The sequence below is a fragment of the Mycteria americana genome, chromosome 5 (genome assembly GCF_035582795.1).
Source record: "Mycteria americana isolate JAX WOST 10 ecotype Jacksonville Zoo and Gardens chromosome 5, USCA_MyAme_1.0, whole genome shotgun sequence".
NCBI lineage: Eukaryota > Metazoa > Chordata > Aves > Ciconiiformes > Ciconiidae > Mycteria > Mycteria americana.
This window is the reverse complement of record NC_134369.1, coordinates 30,183,127-30,198,725: the sequence shown is the minus strand read 5'-3', so window position 1 is coordinate 30,198,725 and position 15,599 is coordinate 30,183,127. Positions and strand designations below refer to the sequence as shown.

The 15,599-nt window shown below is 42.1% G+C and overlaps 1 protein-coding gene across 5 annotated transcripts in view; it reads right to left on the bottom strand.

Annotated features, from left to right (window-relative positions):
• Positions 1 to 15,599, bottom strand: part of AMBRA1 (autophagy and beclin 1 regulator 1) — a 136,259-nt gene that overhangs the window by 88,278 nt on the left and 32,382 nt on the right. For all 5 annotated transcript variants that reach the window (XM_075502676.1, XM_075502675.1, XM_075502679.1 and 2 more), the window contains 2 exons: positions 14,900 to 14,986; positions 7,005 to 7,187 (listed from right to left, as the gene is read on the bottom strand). In XM_075502676.1, the coding sequence (XP_075358791.1) occupies positions 7,005 to 7,187; positions 14,900 to 14,986 (270 nt within the window). The remainder of the gene's footprint in view (positions 1 to 7,004; positions 7,188 to 14,899; positions 14,987 to 15,599) is intronic.

Genomic DNA, 15,599 nt, shown 5'->3' with positions numbered 1-15,599 from the left:
AGAAACCTGGCAGTTCAGATACAGTACCCTTCTACCACTACACCAAAAGGCTACCATCGATCAAGTCATCTCTCTTACCTACCTTCACTACACCCTATCAGAACTTATCACTTGGCATGCCATCCATCCTGAGGTGTCAGCTTAAGGTATAGTCACCCTACAGAGTAAACCTCTCTCCTCACCTCTGGGATTCCCTACGCCTCTCTCTCCACAATGACAGAACTTGTCTCACTGTTCTGGAGCTGTAGATCAAAAAGCTCTATACTTATTTCAAGTCGCAAAAAAACTTTAGCCATTCCAATCTCTCCTTTCTGCTGCCAAGAAAACCTGTCTCGTGTTTGACGGAGTTTCTTTTGCAGAAGTTGAAGGTTGTCACAGGAAGCAAAAACCCACTCTGAAATACACGAATACACAGTGAACAGCTGCGAAGGACAGCAATAAAGACCAAGACTGGCTGTACAAAGAGTCCGAGTTCTACCCGTGTGCTCTTAGTAGCTGGCGTGCTAAGAGAAAACAGCAGGTGCATTGTGAATTGAATGCATTTCAGCAGATTAGTGCTCCCATTGCTGTGTCTCTAGCAGACAATGATATAGAGTCGAGGTAGAGACTGGATTTAAACATGAGCATGGAATTCCTTCACACGGGTAGGAAAGAAGTTATTTCAGTATGTGGTATTCTCCAACCTCTCTCTCCCCTCACTCAAGCTTTCCAAAATCTGTCTCAGTCATTAAGCAAACCACATGCTTATTCTCACCATGCCACACAACTCCCTCCCTGAAACCCACTTCCACCATTCCACTTGAGAAGTAATAGGGAGAACAGAATTCCAAACCAAACCTGCTACCCAACTGCACACCACTGAGTAACCACACTGCCACAGCCATTGTCTCCCCTTCTCTCTCTCATAATAATGTTAGTTAAGACACAATTGATTCCAAACAGTTCCTAATTAATATTTTCAGGTACCAATGCACAAGTCAAGGTTCTTAAAGAAGCTAACAAGAAAAGATGTTTTAAATGAAGACATTCCAAAAGAAGGGTGATTTCCTGGATATCTCACATGAATGTCTAATCAGCCATGCACTCTTGTCCTTAATACATAAAAAAGTTAAACCAAAATGCCAGCTTGAAGTGGAGCACCGACTATGTCACAAAACAGACTCCCAAACCAAACGCTTCACCTATGGAAGAGGCCAAAAAGAATCTACCATACTATTCTTCGAAATAAATGAAAATCATATTCAAGAAACTGGAAGTGATACTTACAGCATTAATGCAGTGGCAGTCAGCTGGCAGGTTGCGATCTTAGAACCTTTTAAGGCAAGAGGCTATTGGAGGAACTTATATTTGGCAGTTCTTGCCGTGACAGTGTCAATCACAGAATCGTATAGGTTGGAAAAGACCTCTAAGATCATCTAGTCCAACCGTAAACCTAACACTACCAAGACCACCACTACACCATGTCCCTAAGCACCTCATCCAAACGTCTTTTAAACACCTCCAGGGATGGCGACTCAACCACTTCCCTGGGCAGCCTGTTCCAGTGCTTGATAACCCTTTCAGTGAAGTAAAATTTCCCAATATCCAGTCTAAACCTCCCCTGGCGCAACTTGAGGCCATTTCCTCTTCTCCTATCACTTGTTACCTGGGAGAAGAGACCAACACCCACCTCTCTACAACCTCCTTTCAGGTAGTTGTAGAGAGCGATAAGGTCTCCCCTCAGCCTCCGCTTCTCCAGGCTAAACAGTCCCAGCTCCCTCAGCCGCTCCTCATAAGACTTCTGCTCCAGACCCTTCACCGGCTTCGTTGCCCTTCTCTGGACACGCTCCAGCACCTCAATGCCTCTCTTGTAGTGGGGGGCCCAAAACTGAACACAGTATTCAAGGTGCGGCCTCACCAGTGCTGAGTACAGGGGCATGATCATTTCCCTACTCCTGCTGGCCACGCTATTTTTGATACAAGCCAGGATGCTGTTGGCTTTCTTGGCCACCTGGGCACACTGCTGGCTCATATTCAGGCAGCTGTCAACAAACACCCACAGGTCCTTTTCCACCAGGCAGCTTTCCAGCCACTCTTCCCCAAGCCTGTAGCATTGCATGGGGTTGCTGTGGCCCAAGTGCAGGACCTTGCACTTGGCCTTGTTAAACCTCATTCAGTTGGCCTCAGCCCATCAATCCAGCCTGTCCAGGTCCCTCTGTAGAGCCTTCCTACCCTCAAGCAGATCAACACTCCCACACAACTTGGTGTCATCTGCAAACTTACTGAGGGTGCACTCAATCCCTTTGTCCAGATCATTGATAAAGATACTAAACAGAACTGGCCCCAACACAGAGCCCTGGGGAACACCGCTTGTGACCGGCCACCAACCGGAGTAAACTCCATTCACCACCACTCTTTGGGCCCGGCCGTCCAGCCAGTTCTTAACCCAGCAAAGAGTACACTCATCCAAGCCATGAGCAGCCAGTTTCTCCAGGAGAATGCTGTGGGAAACTGTGTCAAAGGCTTTACTGAAGTCTAGATAGACAACATCCACCGCCTTTCCCTCATCCACTAGGCAGGTCACCTTGTTGTAGAAGGAGATCAGGTTGGTCAAGCAGGACCTGCCTTTCCTCAACCCATGCTGGCTAGGCTTGATCCCTTGGTTATCCTCTACATGCCGTGTGATAGCACTCAGGATGATCTGCTCCATCAGCTTCCCCAGCACCGAGGTCAGGCTGACAGGCCTGTAGTTCCCCGGGTCCTCCTTCTGTCCCATCTTGTAGATGGGTGTCACATTAGCTAATCTCCAGTCAGCAGGGACCTCCCCAGTTAGCCAGGACTGCTGGTAAATGATGGAAAGGGGCTTGGTGAGCACATCTGCCAGTTTCTTCAGTACCCTCGGGTGGATAATAAATATAGCAACCAAAATGGCAATAAAGCAACCAAAAATGGCAGAAGACAGGCATGGCAGATACTCATGTATCTTCTGCACTTATAAAGAGATCCCTGCAAGATGTCCATCTGAGAAACCACAAGTCTTGGCCCAGAACATGCCTTAAACAAAAGGATTTTAAGTTGACAAATAAAGTGATTCACCATTTCGGCAAAGCAAGAGCCTGCTTCCACAAAACTAGAATGCCCATTATGGTCTCAGTCAAACAGCACCTACAATGCTCATATTCTCTGTCTGGGTGCTCAGTGGTGTCTCAAAAGACATTAAAAAAATAAAGCACCAAAACAAGATTTCAGGCCTGTGAGGTAAAGCCCTTCTTGTTGTAGAGACACAATAAAGACCTTCCTAGTCTGTGACAATGGCACAACTGAATGGATCCCCCCAGCACAGATCCTCCCGTAAGGAAGGAAAAAGGAGAGGATAGAAAGGGGAAAAGCTGCAGACATTAAAGGAGTGTAATCTCCAGGCTCCTTCATATCTATATTCTACCAGGCAGCCCACTATCAAAAGCAGACAGAGGAGTCTGCCACAGTCACACCTTTAGCCTTGGCTTGAAAGCCTTTATAGAACTGTAGTGAAGGATTTGAGCAAGGCTTTCAGACAGCGAGGTGGTGCACTGTCCTATATATCTGCTTTTCAGTCTGACAGATAAAACAAACCTGTATTTGTGTATTTGTTCCAATGCTTACTGCAGACAAGAATGGACATAGATGGCCAGAATTCATCTGCAGAAACACCTTCGCATTCTGATTATGGTGATAGATTTAGAATTGCACATGAAAAAAATTAGCTTGCACTATCTGAGGAGTCCTAGAAGCATCAGCCACAGTTTCCAGCATCAGAGCTGTTCTAGGCTAAAGGAAATCTCTAGAAGAGACCCAGTCAAACTTGTTGAAGAATTCAAAAGAAAAGGTAGTTTAGCTTTGAAAATCTAAATTTACTATGTGATCCAAACATAAGACACTCAAAAAAGACCTTGAAATTAGAAAGTTCAACATCTATGACTTGTCTATAAAGAATCTATTTTTACCGGTTATGCTGGAAGACTAAAGTGATGTCATTCTCCATTCAGAGATTCTTATCCCAGAATACAAGAAGCCTTTTCATTTTAGCTTAGGATTCTGCTAAAGCTAACCTTAAAACCCACTCATATCAATTTATCTGTTAATAACCTAATATTACAATCTGTATATATATTATAAACTGTATTAAATGCTTTCATGCAGACATGACTAAGTTTACATTTGTCAGTTGTATTCAATAAGCAGTAAGATGACAACAGTGACAGGTTAAACACAGGCAGTGCATGTAAAGAGATAACATCTTATTAGACCAAATAACACAGTTATAGCTGTGTCTCCCTCCTCCTCCCCTGTCCATAAAAGCTAGTGTAATAGAAAGATATTACTAATATCTATAAAAAACACTCTAATTCACATTCTTAGACCAACACTACTGCTATTGCTATCACAAACTAAATGTATTTATGAATGAATTCAAATGAGATTCTGGAGAAACCACACGGAGAAAATGACACCATTAGACTGACACACAGGAGGAGAGGCTTTAGCTTAAATTTAGAGCACAAAAACAGTGCAGTGGCCAAGTTTTTCATGCCCCTTACTAGGTCATTAGGTAAGCAAAGCTGAAAAGATACAATAATGAATCTTAGAGGAGAAAAAAAACTCAGAACCCCACAAAATATGAGAGCCGAGAAAGGCTTGTCTCCCAGGCACCCTGCACAAGCACAGGGCTCGCTCCTTGCCCAGAGCTTTATGCATAGCAAAACCAACTGGTGTTTAATGCCCCTTATATCTTTCTCCTGATCTCTAGGAAAATGAAAGAAGAGAGAATATTTACCAATTACAGTAACCAATTATCTTACAGTTTAGAAAGATAAAGCATCAAGGCAATTTGCTATGGCTTTTACATTAAAAAACATTCACTGCATTCCAGGAGAAGACCATGAGCTGCAGACAGCTAGACACGGTAGCAACTCCCTGTCCTACATCAGATCTGGAGAAGCAGGGAAGCCAGAGCATCTAGATCAGGGCAAGAAAGAAATACATGAAGAAATACATGACTCTGCTCAGGTGAGCAAGCAAAGAAGGAGGGATACAGGAGCCAAAAGGAGAAACAAGAACTCTGAATAAGAGATTTCATTGTGAAGTGTCAGCAGAAGAAATCAAATGAGTCATGAGACAAGTTCCAGCTCTAAGGACCCCTGCACAGCAGCTCCCTCTAATCAGCCAGGAGAAATAATGAAGCAGAGAAGGAAAAAGATAGCATGTCTGGAATGCACAGACCAAAATTCAATATGAAATATTCAAACAAATAAATTCAGCCACTGCACAGTAAGGAATAAACACTTCTTTTTGCTCAGTATGAAATGAAAGACAACCTTAGCATGGCTGATTGAATTGCTTCCCTGACTGGGTGCTCTTACTGTGTGAATATTATCTGCAGGGGAACACACTTCTCTGCAAGCATTTTGCCTGGCTCTGTGAATGAAGAAGTTACCATCTTTTCTTTTCCCAGCAGAGCAAGCAACCCCAGACAAATGAAATGGAATAATGGAAATATTAAGGTCTTTGCAATGCACCCACCTCACAAAATGGGCCCAGCAGCCACCATATTTCTGCTCTTCCAGACCACAAAGCTGCTTGAGAAAAGCTAGGCAGTGACTCTTCTGTGTTATCTCCCCTCATTTACATCTTACACAAACACGGCCACAATGACAGGGGGAGACATTCACTCACACTGTACTTCTGAATATTTAATTGCTGGAGCATGAAATGACAGCTTCACAGAACAACTTTCTAAGGAAAAAAAGTCTACTACCACTTAAAACATCAGAAGGGGATTAATATCTTGCTTTTCGGGGAATAGTTAGTGTTACCAGTGTCCTTCATAAAGGGACTTCACCCTGACACAAAGGACATGGAGCTTTAACATGTACCACTGCATGTAGGTGAACATGAAAGTTACGATAGTAGCAAAGTTGACAGCATCCTCTGCTGGCAGCAGCAACATAAAAGCCCAGATTTTTGAGGAGTTCACAGCTTCCATCAAACACACCTCCCTACTACACTACCACTGTAGACTACTCCTATGACTCTGCTCAGAATCATCCGATATTTTAATCACAATATACACAGAGGAGGAAAAAAATCAGTTAAATACTTAAAGTACTCAGGGAAAATCTCATATTTAAAAGGAAATTACTGAAGACAGACTAGAAAGGTCATATTCTCTTTTCTGCTAAAATAGATTTTAATCTAAATTCCTGAGCTTTTGGTCTCCATGCCATCTAAACAATTCATTACTATACTTCCATTTATTGGAAAGGGTTTGCAATAAATTTTTTTTGTGGGATTACACTGGGTATCACTACAAGTCCAAAAGCAGATACTGGAGAGCAGACTTTAAAAGTTTGTCAGGAGAACCACTCAGAAGGAAATACAGTGGCTTACAGGAGTGCTCTTCTAAGGTTTGGATGCAGAGTCATTCCTCACTTTGACACAAGAGGCCATTTGCTCTCCTTATAGGAAACTAAGCCTTAACTTAACACAGATTCACAATCACCAAGTCTTCCAAAAAACAATCCCAGGAACTTCAGCTAATTTGACAAAGTTGTACAGATAGAGCAAGTAAAAGTAAGAGATCGTGTTTGGCTGTCTCATACAGCCCTAGACCAAAGAACTAAGTCCTGCAAAGCCTCTTAGCGGTTCCTGTTCTGTCTTAAGATTTGAAGGCTCTAATAAACTCTTGGCTCCCCATCTGTTCCATGGGAGAAAAATATTCTCCTTTTCTTTATTTAACCAGTCTTTTAAATCTGGTTGAGATAGCCTGACGTGTTGAAGGTAGCCTAAAGCATCCTTAGTTTTCATAACAGCCGTGACAAGACCCATTTGTAGTAATCACTGCTCTAATTATTGATTGAATGACTTGACTTAACCTGTTCCTACAGGAAGCCTGAGATGTCTTTGATTGGTAAACAGTAGGAAGCCACAAAGCAGTCTTGTGCTCACAACAGGCTCAAGCAAGAGGGCCAGGCAGCATGCACACTTACTCAAAATCTTCAAATTCCAGATCGTTTCCCTCTACAGATGGGCTTGAGTTCTCTGAAGTGGAAGAAGAGGAGGAGGAAGAGCGGAGACGGTTTTGTTGATATCGCATAGAGCGTTGTCGAATACTGTCCCTCCGGGAAAGATACTGGATCATCCTCTGAGCATAATATGCAGCAGGAGACAACCTGAGCAAGAGAGAAATATACAGATGCTCATTACACAAGTACGGAATGACAGCCAGTCCTATTTTTCCTTTTGAGCTCCAAGTGCCAGGACAGTAAGAGCGTGTCACAAAATTGGCTGTTTGCATTTTATCCATGAGTAAGACAGAGTAAATAAAGAAAGCAAGTAGAAGTAATTTTCCCTTTATACGCTACACTCCCACATGATTCCCTTGTTGTGCAAACAGAAGCACTGCACAGTACCTATAGACAAAAAACTCATCCACAGCAGAGAAGTTTGCTTCTCAGGATTCTTTGGAGCCCATTGTTTCATTTATTACCAGTTCATACAACTAACCCCAGCAAGCATCCCTGATAAGAACCAAGCCCACTCCCAATGTAAAGTCTGCTTGCAATGCCAAGCAGCAGCAGTGTTCAAATAAACATTGAAGGAAGGTGCTGCTGTTTTGAGGGTACTTAATAGGAGCACCATAAAGTATCAAGCAGGAGAAAAACAAAGGTTCAACAGCTTTGTTTAACTACTTTGTAATCCAAATGGTAGGGATTTCATATAGTGGCAATTTCATCAGATCCACTAGATGTACAATAAGAGGAATGTTAAAAGCCTTGCATCCCACCTGAAAGGAAAACCTTCCTCTGCAATTAACTCTTAATTCACTCTCATGCATAACTTGGCCTTTGTTTGCATCAGCTATCATGTGCTAATATTACCCCCCTTCCTTGATGCTAGACAGGTAAAAACACACTCTTTTCCTACCCTGCATATATCCACAGCTCCTAGCACATGCTTTCTTTGACACACTCAGGATTAAAGTCCAGACACTCAGATGCTTGAATAATCATTTATTTAGCCTTATTTGGATTAGACTTGAACTCTAATTTGGGGGGAGCAGGGGAGATGACAACAATCCCCCCCCAGTTAATTAGACATTAAGATGTCTATTCCTTTAACTTCTAGCTCCTCCTCCTCCCTTCCATACATGTGTTTGATTTTGTTCTTTTTAATTCAATTCAAGTTACCAGACACGTACTTCCCAGGGTCATGAAAATACAATCTCATTTCCTGCAAAGGCACCATGGGCAAGAGACTGATAATGGAGAGAGCAGCCCTAATTTTTAATCTACAAATGAAAGTGTGAACAGCTTTAAACAAGGAAAAATAAAACAAAAAACCTCAAATGAACAGTGAATTCCAGGGGATAGTCTAGAGATGAAAATATACTCATTTGCAATCACAAAGAGAGGTGGTCTGTCTGCCTTGTAAGAATGCTACCTATCTTCAGAACAGAGTTTCAAGCTAAATTCGTTTTACAGTGGACCTCACAGTCAGCCATGAAGACTCTTAAGGATATGTTTATAGTGACCAATACCACACAGTTTCACTGTGTTACACTACAACCAGCGACAAAAATGCAACTCCATAATCATCTCTGATAATATGATTGTTAGAAGACTTCATTTTTTCTCCCTTCAGAGCTGTGCTGATTCTATGGGAATGTAGTGGGAATAAGATTTTGCTTATATATGGATAAGTTTCACATTCACAACAGCATGAGCAGCAAACAATCAGATCAGGTCTGCTAAAGTGCTCTGCTACTATCCCTAAAGTCATCTTTCAATGGAAAACTTCATTTAATAGTATTTCTAGGGACTGCTCCCTAAAGAAATGTACTAATTCTTCAAGGGATAGATTGTATTAATGTTGTTTCGGCTACAGATGCCCATCAAGGACCCATTCCGCCATACATTCAGGGCATATAAGCAAAAGGGAAGGTGGCAAGAAAGAAGGAATTAGAAGTCACGTAGACACAAAGAGAGAGCATCTTCCCCAAGGTAAGCTCCCTGTACCCTACTAGGCCACCATCTTGGTAAAGAGGCAAGTTTAGCAGACAGACTACAGGCTCAGGGGTCTAAAAACTTAATCAATAAGCAGCAAAAGGGTAAGGGGAACCACACACTCAGTTTGTTTTGGATTCCTCCCGGATCTTTTATGCACTGTTTGATGAGCTAAAGCTGTTCATGCTTATATAACATAGAAGGCTTCGCTGTACAAACACAGCACTTCTCTCTACTCCCCTGAAGACTTAATAGGCCAAGTATAAAAAAGCAAGGCATTACAGCAGTGCACTCATAAATGAGGAGCTGTTCTCTTCTTTGGCCTTTTCCATAAGCCAAAGCCTCTGTGTATGCCTAAAAATAAGTCTACAGCATAATATGTGCACATAGAGAAAGAAAGGAACATGGAAACAAGGCAACATTGGAAAATATGAACACTGGTCTCAGCAGTCCAGCACTGTAAGCACTGAAACTTTTTTCTTTGCTAATATCACACCAAGGCAGAGTTTTACAGAAGGATATGAAGAATGAGTTTTGCAGACATTTAGTCTTCTCAAATTATGCAGCACATCACAAGAAAAAACACAACGATGCCTGTTAGAAGAACAAGAAAGAGTAGGCAATAAAGACCGGCCATAATGGATGACGTGATGCCAGATTCAGCTTCTTGACAGCACATGGTATGTAGACTGGATAGACTGTGAAAAAGATTTCCAAAGAGAAGACAAGAAGCTTACATCTGATACACAGAGAGAAAGGTGAGAGGGATAAAATACAAAAGGGCAGGGGAGAAACATATTCAAACAATAGGCTAAGGATTTAATCTTTGCGGAGGAGTGCATGCAGGGCAAAAAAAAAAATTCTATTTGTCAGGCTGTATCTGTCTTCGGAATACAGTTATGACACAAATCAGAACCAGAGCTGAGAGCCACCATAAGAGACTTAGCTGTCCTGGAGGGAGGAGAAGGGTGCAAAGCAGCATAAGAAACGATGGTTAACATTAAGCATATCCCTTCAGTTCATTCAGTTATTGAATGCAACTATAAACCAGCCCCTGACTAAAGTTAGTCTACCAGCCAGCTAAACACATGCCAGTCAGAGCAGGCTGCCTAGTCCGTTTATTTCTCACCTGTGCTTCTAACAAAGGAGTGGCAAAACACAGATAGAGGTTATCCAGTAATTCTTAAACCAAGTTTGCGTCCACAGGACAGTAGGCTATATTTCACAACACCACAGGAATTAAATTAACACAATCTCTGAGGTGACTGGACCCCATTTACTGGAGCAGATGGTTCAGAGGAGGAAAGGCTATGCTGCCACACATGACCGCCACAGAACAAGGCACTGAGTGGGAGAAATGCTGCAGTGCAAAAACCAGAACCAAACAGCTTCTGTCTCATCCAACAACCATGTCATCGAGAGGTAGTGCATTCTCTAGGCACCCAGGGCTGCTGGCTGGCCAGCAAGAAGTGGAACTGAGGGAAGGAAATGTTTTGCTAGCATTACTAAAGTTCAGGTATCTTGCTCTAAATGGCATCATGAGTACTAAAGAGCAAGCTACTACATAGCACAGTGTCCTCAGCTACAGCCAGATATCCAATCCAGCTGATTGTATTTATGGACAACATGTAAATTTTTTACACAAAGGCTGCTTCTCTTCACCCTCTCCCATTTCAGTATCTTCTAAGGAAGTAAATTTAAAAAAAAAAAAAAAAAATCACAAGAACATCAACTGGAGAATGTCTCAACCCAGTTCCCCAAGACAGCCACAAGAGCACTATACCGCAGTGCAGACCCCCAAGCTTCCTAACATTTCAGAAGTACTGACACCACTCATCAACCTTGCCTTGATGCTGATAGCCAGGATGTTCACTGACATTATTGCAGCTCACACCTCTAAATGTCTCAGCCAGTAGACACATTTTAAAGGGGTTACCTGATTGGTGTCATTAATTTCCTTGGTGATATCTACGGTGGCATACATACCACCAATCCTTGAGCTGAAGGCAACGCTGGTAGCAGACACCAACTTTTGGTTGCTTCCATTCCACTTTAGCTTTCAACTCACAGGCAACATTTGGCCTGAGGGTCTCTTTCCCGTAACCTTCTAGCAGCTTAGATTTTTTTTTTCTAGAGATGTATCTACCAAACACCCTTGTGATGCTTTATATATGCAGTTTGCAAGCATCTTTTTGAGTATTTCTATTTTAAAAAAAAATTAATATAGGTGTTCGTTGATAATGGCTTTGTTGGAGTCCTCTGCAGATTGTTTTCTGAGCTCAGTACATATGGAAACTGTGGAGAATGACTGAACAGCCAAGCTGACCTTAGAGAAGTTCAGCAAGGCCACTGAGAAAGACTGCTGCAGTCTACGTCAGAATATTCATTCTAAATCTGAGGGAACTTCAGAAAATGTTCTCCCTGCCTCACTCCTGACCTAGATTATTCAAATATAGCACCATTACAGACAGTAGATGCAGAAACAAAACTAACACATACAAATGCTCTTAAAAATAAATTCTTCAGATCATGAAGTTTAAAAAACAAAAAAAAAAACAAAAAACCAAGACATCACTGAAGACAGCTTGGTCTTAAGGAGGTATATATATTTTGCTCAGGGGCTGGTATTGGGACTGGCCCTGTTTAACATCTTTGTTGGCAACATGGACAGTGGGATTGAGTGCACCCTCAGCAGGCTTCCCGACAACACCAAGCTGAGTGGTGCAGTCGACACGTTGGAGGGAAGGGATGCCATCCAGAGGGACCTGGACAGGCTTGAGAGGTGGGCAAACCTCATGAAGTTCAACAAGGCCAAGTGCCGGGCCCTGCACATGGATTGGGGCAATCCCAAGCACAAATACAGGCTGGGCAGAGAATGGGTTGAGAGCAGCCCTGAGGAGGAGGACTTGGGGGTGTTGGTTGATGAGAAGCTCAACGTGACCCAGCAACGTGCACTTGCATCTCAGAAAGCCAACCGTATCCTGGGCTGCATCAAAGAAGCATGACCAGCAGGTGGAGGGAAGCTATTCTCCCCTTCTACTCTGCTCTCATGAGACCCTACCTGGAACACTGCATTCAGCTCTGGGGTCCCCAACATAAGAAGGACATGGACCTGTTGGAGCAAGTCCAGAGGAGGGCCACGATGATCAGAGGGATGGAGCATCTCTCCTATGAAGACAGGCTGAGTGAGTTGGGGTTGTTCAGCCTGGAGAAGAGAAGGCTCCGGGGAGACCTTATTGCAGCCTTCCAATACCTGAAGGGGCCTACAAGAAAGCTGGAGAGGGACTTCTTACAAGGGCATGTAGTGATAGGACAAGGAGTAATGGCTTTAAACTGAAAGAGGGTTGATTTAGATTAGCTATGAGGAAGAAATTCTTCACTATGAGGGTGGTGAGGCACTGGAACAGGTTGCCCAGAGAAGTTGTGGATGCCCTGTCCCTGGAAGTGTTCAAGGCCAGGTTGGATGGGGCTTTCAGCAATCCAGCCTAGTGGAAGGTGCCCCTGCCCATTGAAAGGGGGCTGGAACTAGATGATCTTTAAGGTCCCTTTCAACCCAAATCATTCTATGATTTTTAATATATAAACACACATACACACACAGACATACGTAGATGTATGTTTATTTCACCTTTGTTTCACTTTTCCACCTTGTTATTTAAGAACATCTGAAAGTCATAACTTTGTTACAAACTTATGATGCTACAAAAAACCCTCAAATGCAATAACACTCCTTTTAATCATATCCCCAATTTCTAACAAGTTAAAGGGACAGTTAAAAAGATCCTACTAGCCTAGCACACCAGTAAGGTTTATGGAGGAAGACTCTGATCTTACCCCACTCAAACTTCCAGCTCGTGCTGATTGTGCATCTATGAATCTTATACTCTGAAAAGGACAGTGACACTGGAACAAATTAACCCTCTTAGAAGAAGTTTCAACACTGGACTTTTCTTCCAAAGCTCCTTATAAACTCGAGCTACTATAGCTTCTACCACAACCTAAAAACACTTGAACTGTCACATGAAGAACATCATATCAGTTCCAAAATGGCTTCAAGTAGAAAAATATTTTTGACAATGCTCCTTATGCTAGGAAATGTCTCAAGCAGTGATCCCTTTTCATACATTTTATTGAGCTTCATCATAACAGAGATCTGACAGAAGGAAAAAAAAAAGGATTCAGTAACCTAGGCAGGCCCTCCTCCTTTCCTTTTTTAAAAGGCAGCTCCCAGAGAGCTAGAATTAATTCTTACAATCTCTGCTCAATAAATCTGCCTGCTTTGGATTACGCATTCCAGAAATAAGGAATGGTGCACTTCCAGCCGTTTAGCAGCTCTTGGCATTCATAAATTGACCTGAATGTAGTAATAGCTTTTAATTAACATTTGTAAAATATCATTTTCATCTTTCCAGGTAAGTCAATCCCTTTACCTGTCATTTAATCAACTGCCATTTAGAAAGCTTTTACATTTATCAGCATCGTTCTAACATGCAGTTGCCAAGACCTTCTGCAGTTACTTACGTTGGTCTCCCAATGACCTCCACCTCCACACGGTAGCACACTCCACCAAGGTAGCACACTCCACCTTACTTTCACCTCACTACAAACAGCTTCATTTACATCATTCCTGAGCCTTTGAATTATCTTTACAAAGGAACTTTCTTCGCAATAAATGGGAAAAAATCCTAATATAAGATTTCACCTCTACAAGGCTTTATCTACAGAGACAGTTAGCAAGGAGCTATTTACCAGTATAATTATACCATGTGGCCAGTTTGCAACATAGCCTTTTATTTCAGAACTTGTACTTAGAGCATCATCTGTATAAAAATGCAGATTTTGTTGTTAATGATGTAAAAAAGAACAAGATTAAAAACACACACACAAAACAAACAAACAAAAAAACCCACAAAACAAACCTCCTTCAGCAATGTAAATATTTAATTTTCATACACTGGTATTCCTGTACTCTCCTTCATGATAAATCCTAGTAGCCTTCAGTTCATGCAGCTATGCCAGAGGTTCCCTAAGAGGCTATATCAGATACATTTTACACTTACTGAATTTTCCTCATTCATAGCTTTGTTAAACCCATCTAAAGAAAGCTTATTTGTCATGATTTCTTCTTTGAAAGATTCCAAAGCTGCTTGCTGTTCACGATTCTATCATTTCTTCTGACAGAGTCTATGGGTCACATTATCCCATCTGTTGCTTTCTTAATATACTAAAGTAGAAACCACAAAGATCACTCCTTTCCATTTTTGAGAACTCTGCCATGTTTGCTTTTTCTAGTCCTCTGAAACACTCCCACCTCTTCTGGAGATTAAGCAGCACTACAGGTGTTTCTACGTCTAATGTCAATGATTCACGACTCTTCAGAAACAACTGTCAGTATTTTGTTCTCAGTTAAGTATACTTAACATCCTGGTTATGCTCTCCCATACAGATACATCTATGGAGACATTCCATTCTTCCAAGCACGTTGTCTGCTCACACCAGCTCCTAACTGCCTTTACTACATTCTTCCTTACTCCTCAATAGACTATTTGTTTTTTCTTCATTTTTCTTCAAAAGAGATTTCAAATTTATTGATATAATCTCATTTACTGTTGGATCTGCTGGCTATCTAGTGTTCTCCATCCCAGATGATTTCAGGAATCCTTATGTGCTTACTTCAACAGCAATTTCTTCATTTTTTCCTCATTCTCTCCAGACTTATAGCATCTTCTCATTTGGTTTGCACCCTGCCCCCATGGCAAGTCATTAAGGAGGAGATGGGCCCAATATTAGAACCATTCCCAAAGGATTCAGTGAATTACACCAAAGTTATGCTTTTGTCTATGAAACTTAAATGCCTTTAGACTGCATTTAGCTCTTACCTGGCTGGATCTGGGTAGATTGGATGTTCTCGGGACCCTGCTCCATCGTAGCGAGATAATGAAATGAGGGAAGACTCCAGCAACCTCCTAGAAAGGAAAAACAAATGACGAAGTCAAAGACCATTCAGGAACATCCCCCCTATTTATGCCCTACTTTCTGAAACCTCTTAAGACTATTTCTATTATCAGCGCAGAGAATTCTTCAACATACTGAATTACTCACTGTGTAAGTGTTTTCACCATATAGCTATTCAAAGTGTAATTATTCTCACTGCACAGGAGAAAGAACACCTTGAGTAAGAAAGAAGAGTGGTCCCAAACCTGCTTCCAAGTTTCAAGAGAAAGATGCAGATGCTCTTCTCCTTTGGAGACAAACCATCCCAATTTCCATCCCAATGTCAGGTCCGTAAACACTAACAGTGCATTGGCCATCTGTCAAATTCTTACCTACTCAAAGGTGACTACATAGGGAACGGGCCAAGGGGCACGGGACAAAGAACATGGCTTGGCATGTGGATTCTAAGGGCACTGCTGGTGTTTACTCACAGTAAGATATTCAATCTAAGCCTCAAGACTCAGAAAGAGAGGTTTTCAGCTACAAAAAACCCCGTTCGTTTCCTCTGTATCTTAATCAGCCACAGGGAGAGATACCAAATATTCACTCAAGAAGTAAATGTATGCAAATGCAGCCAGACAGCTT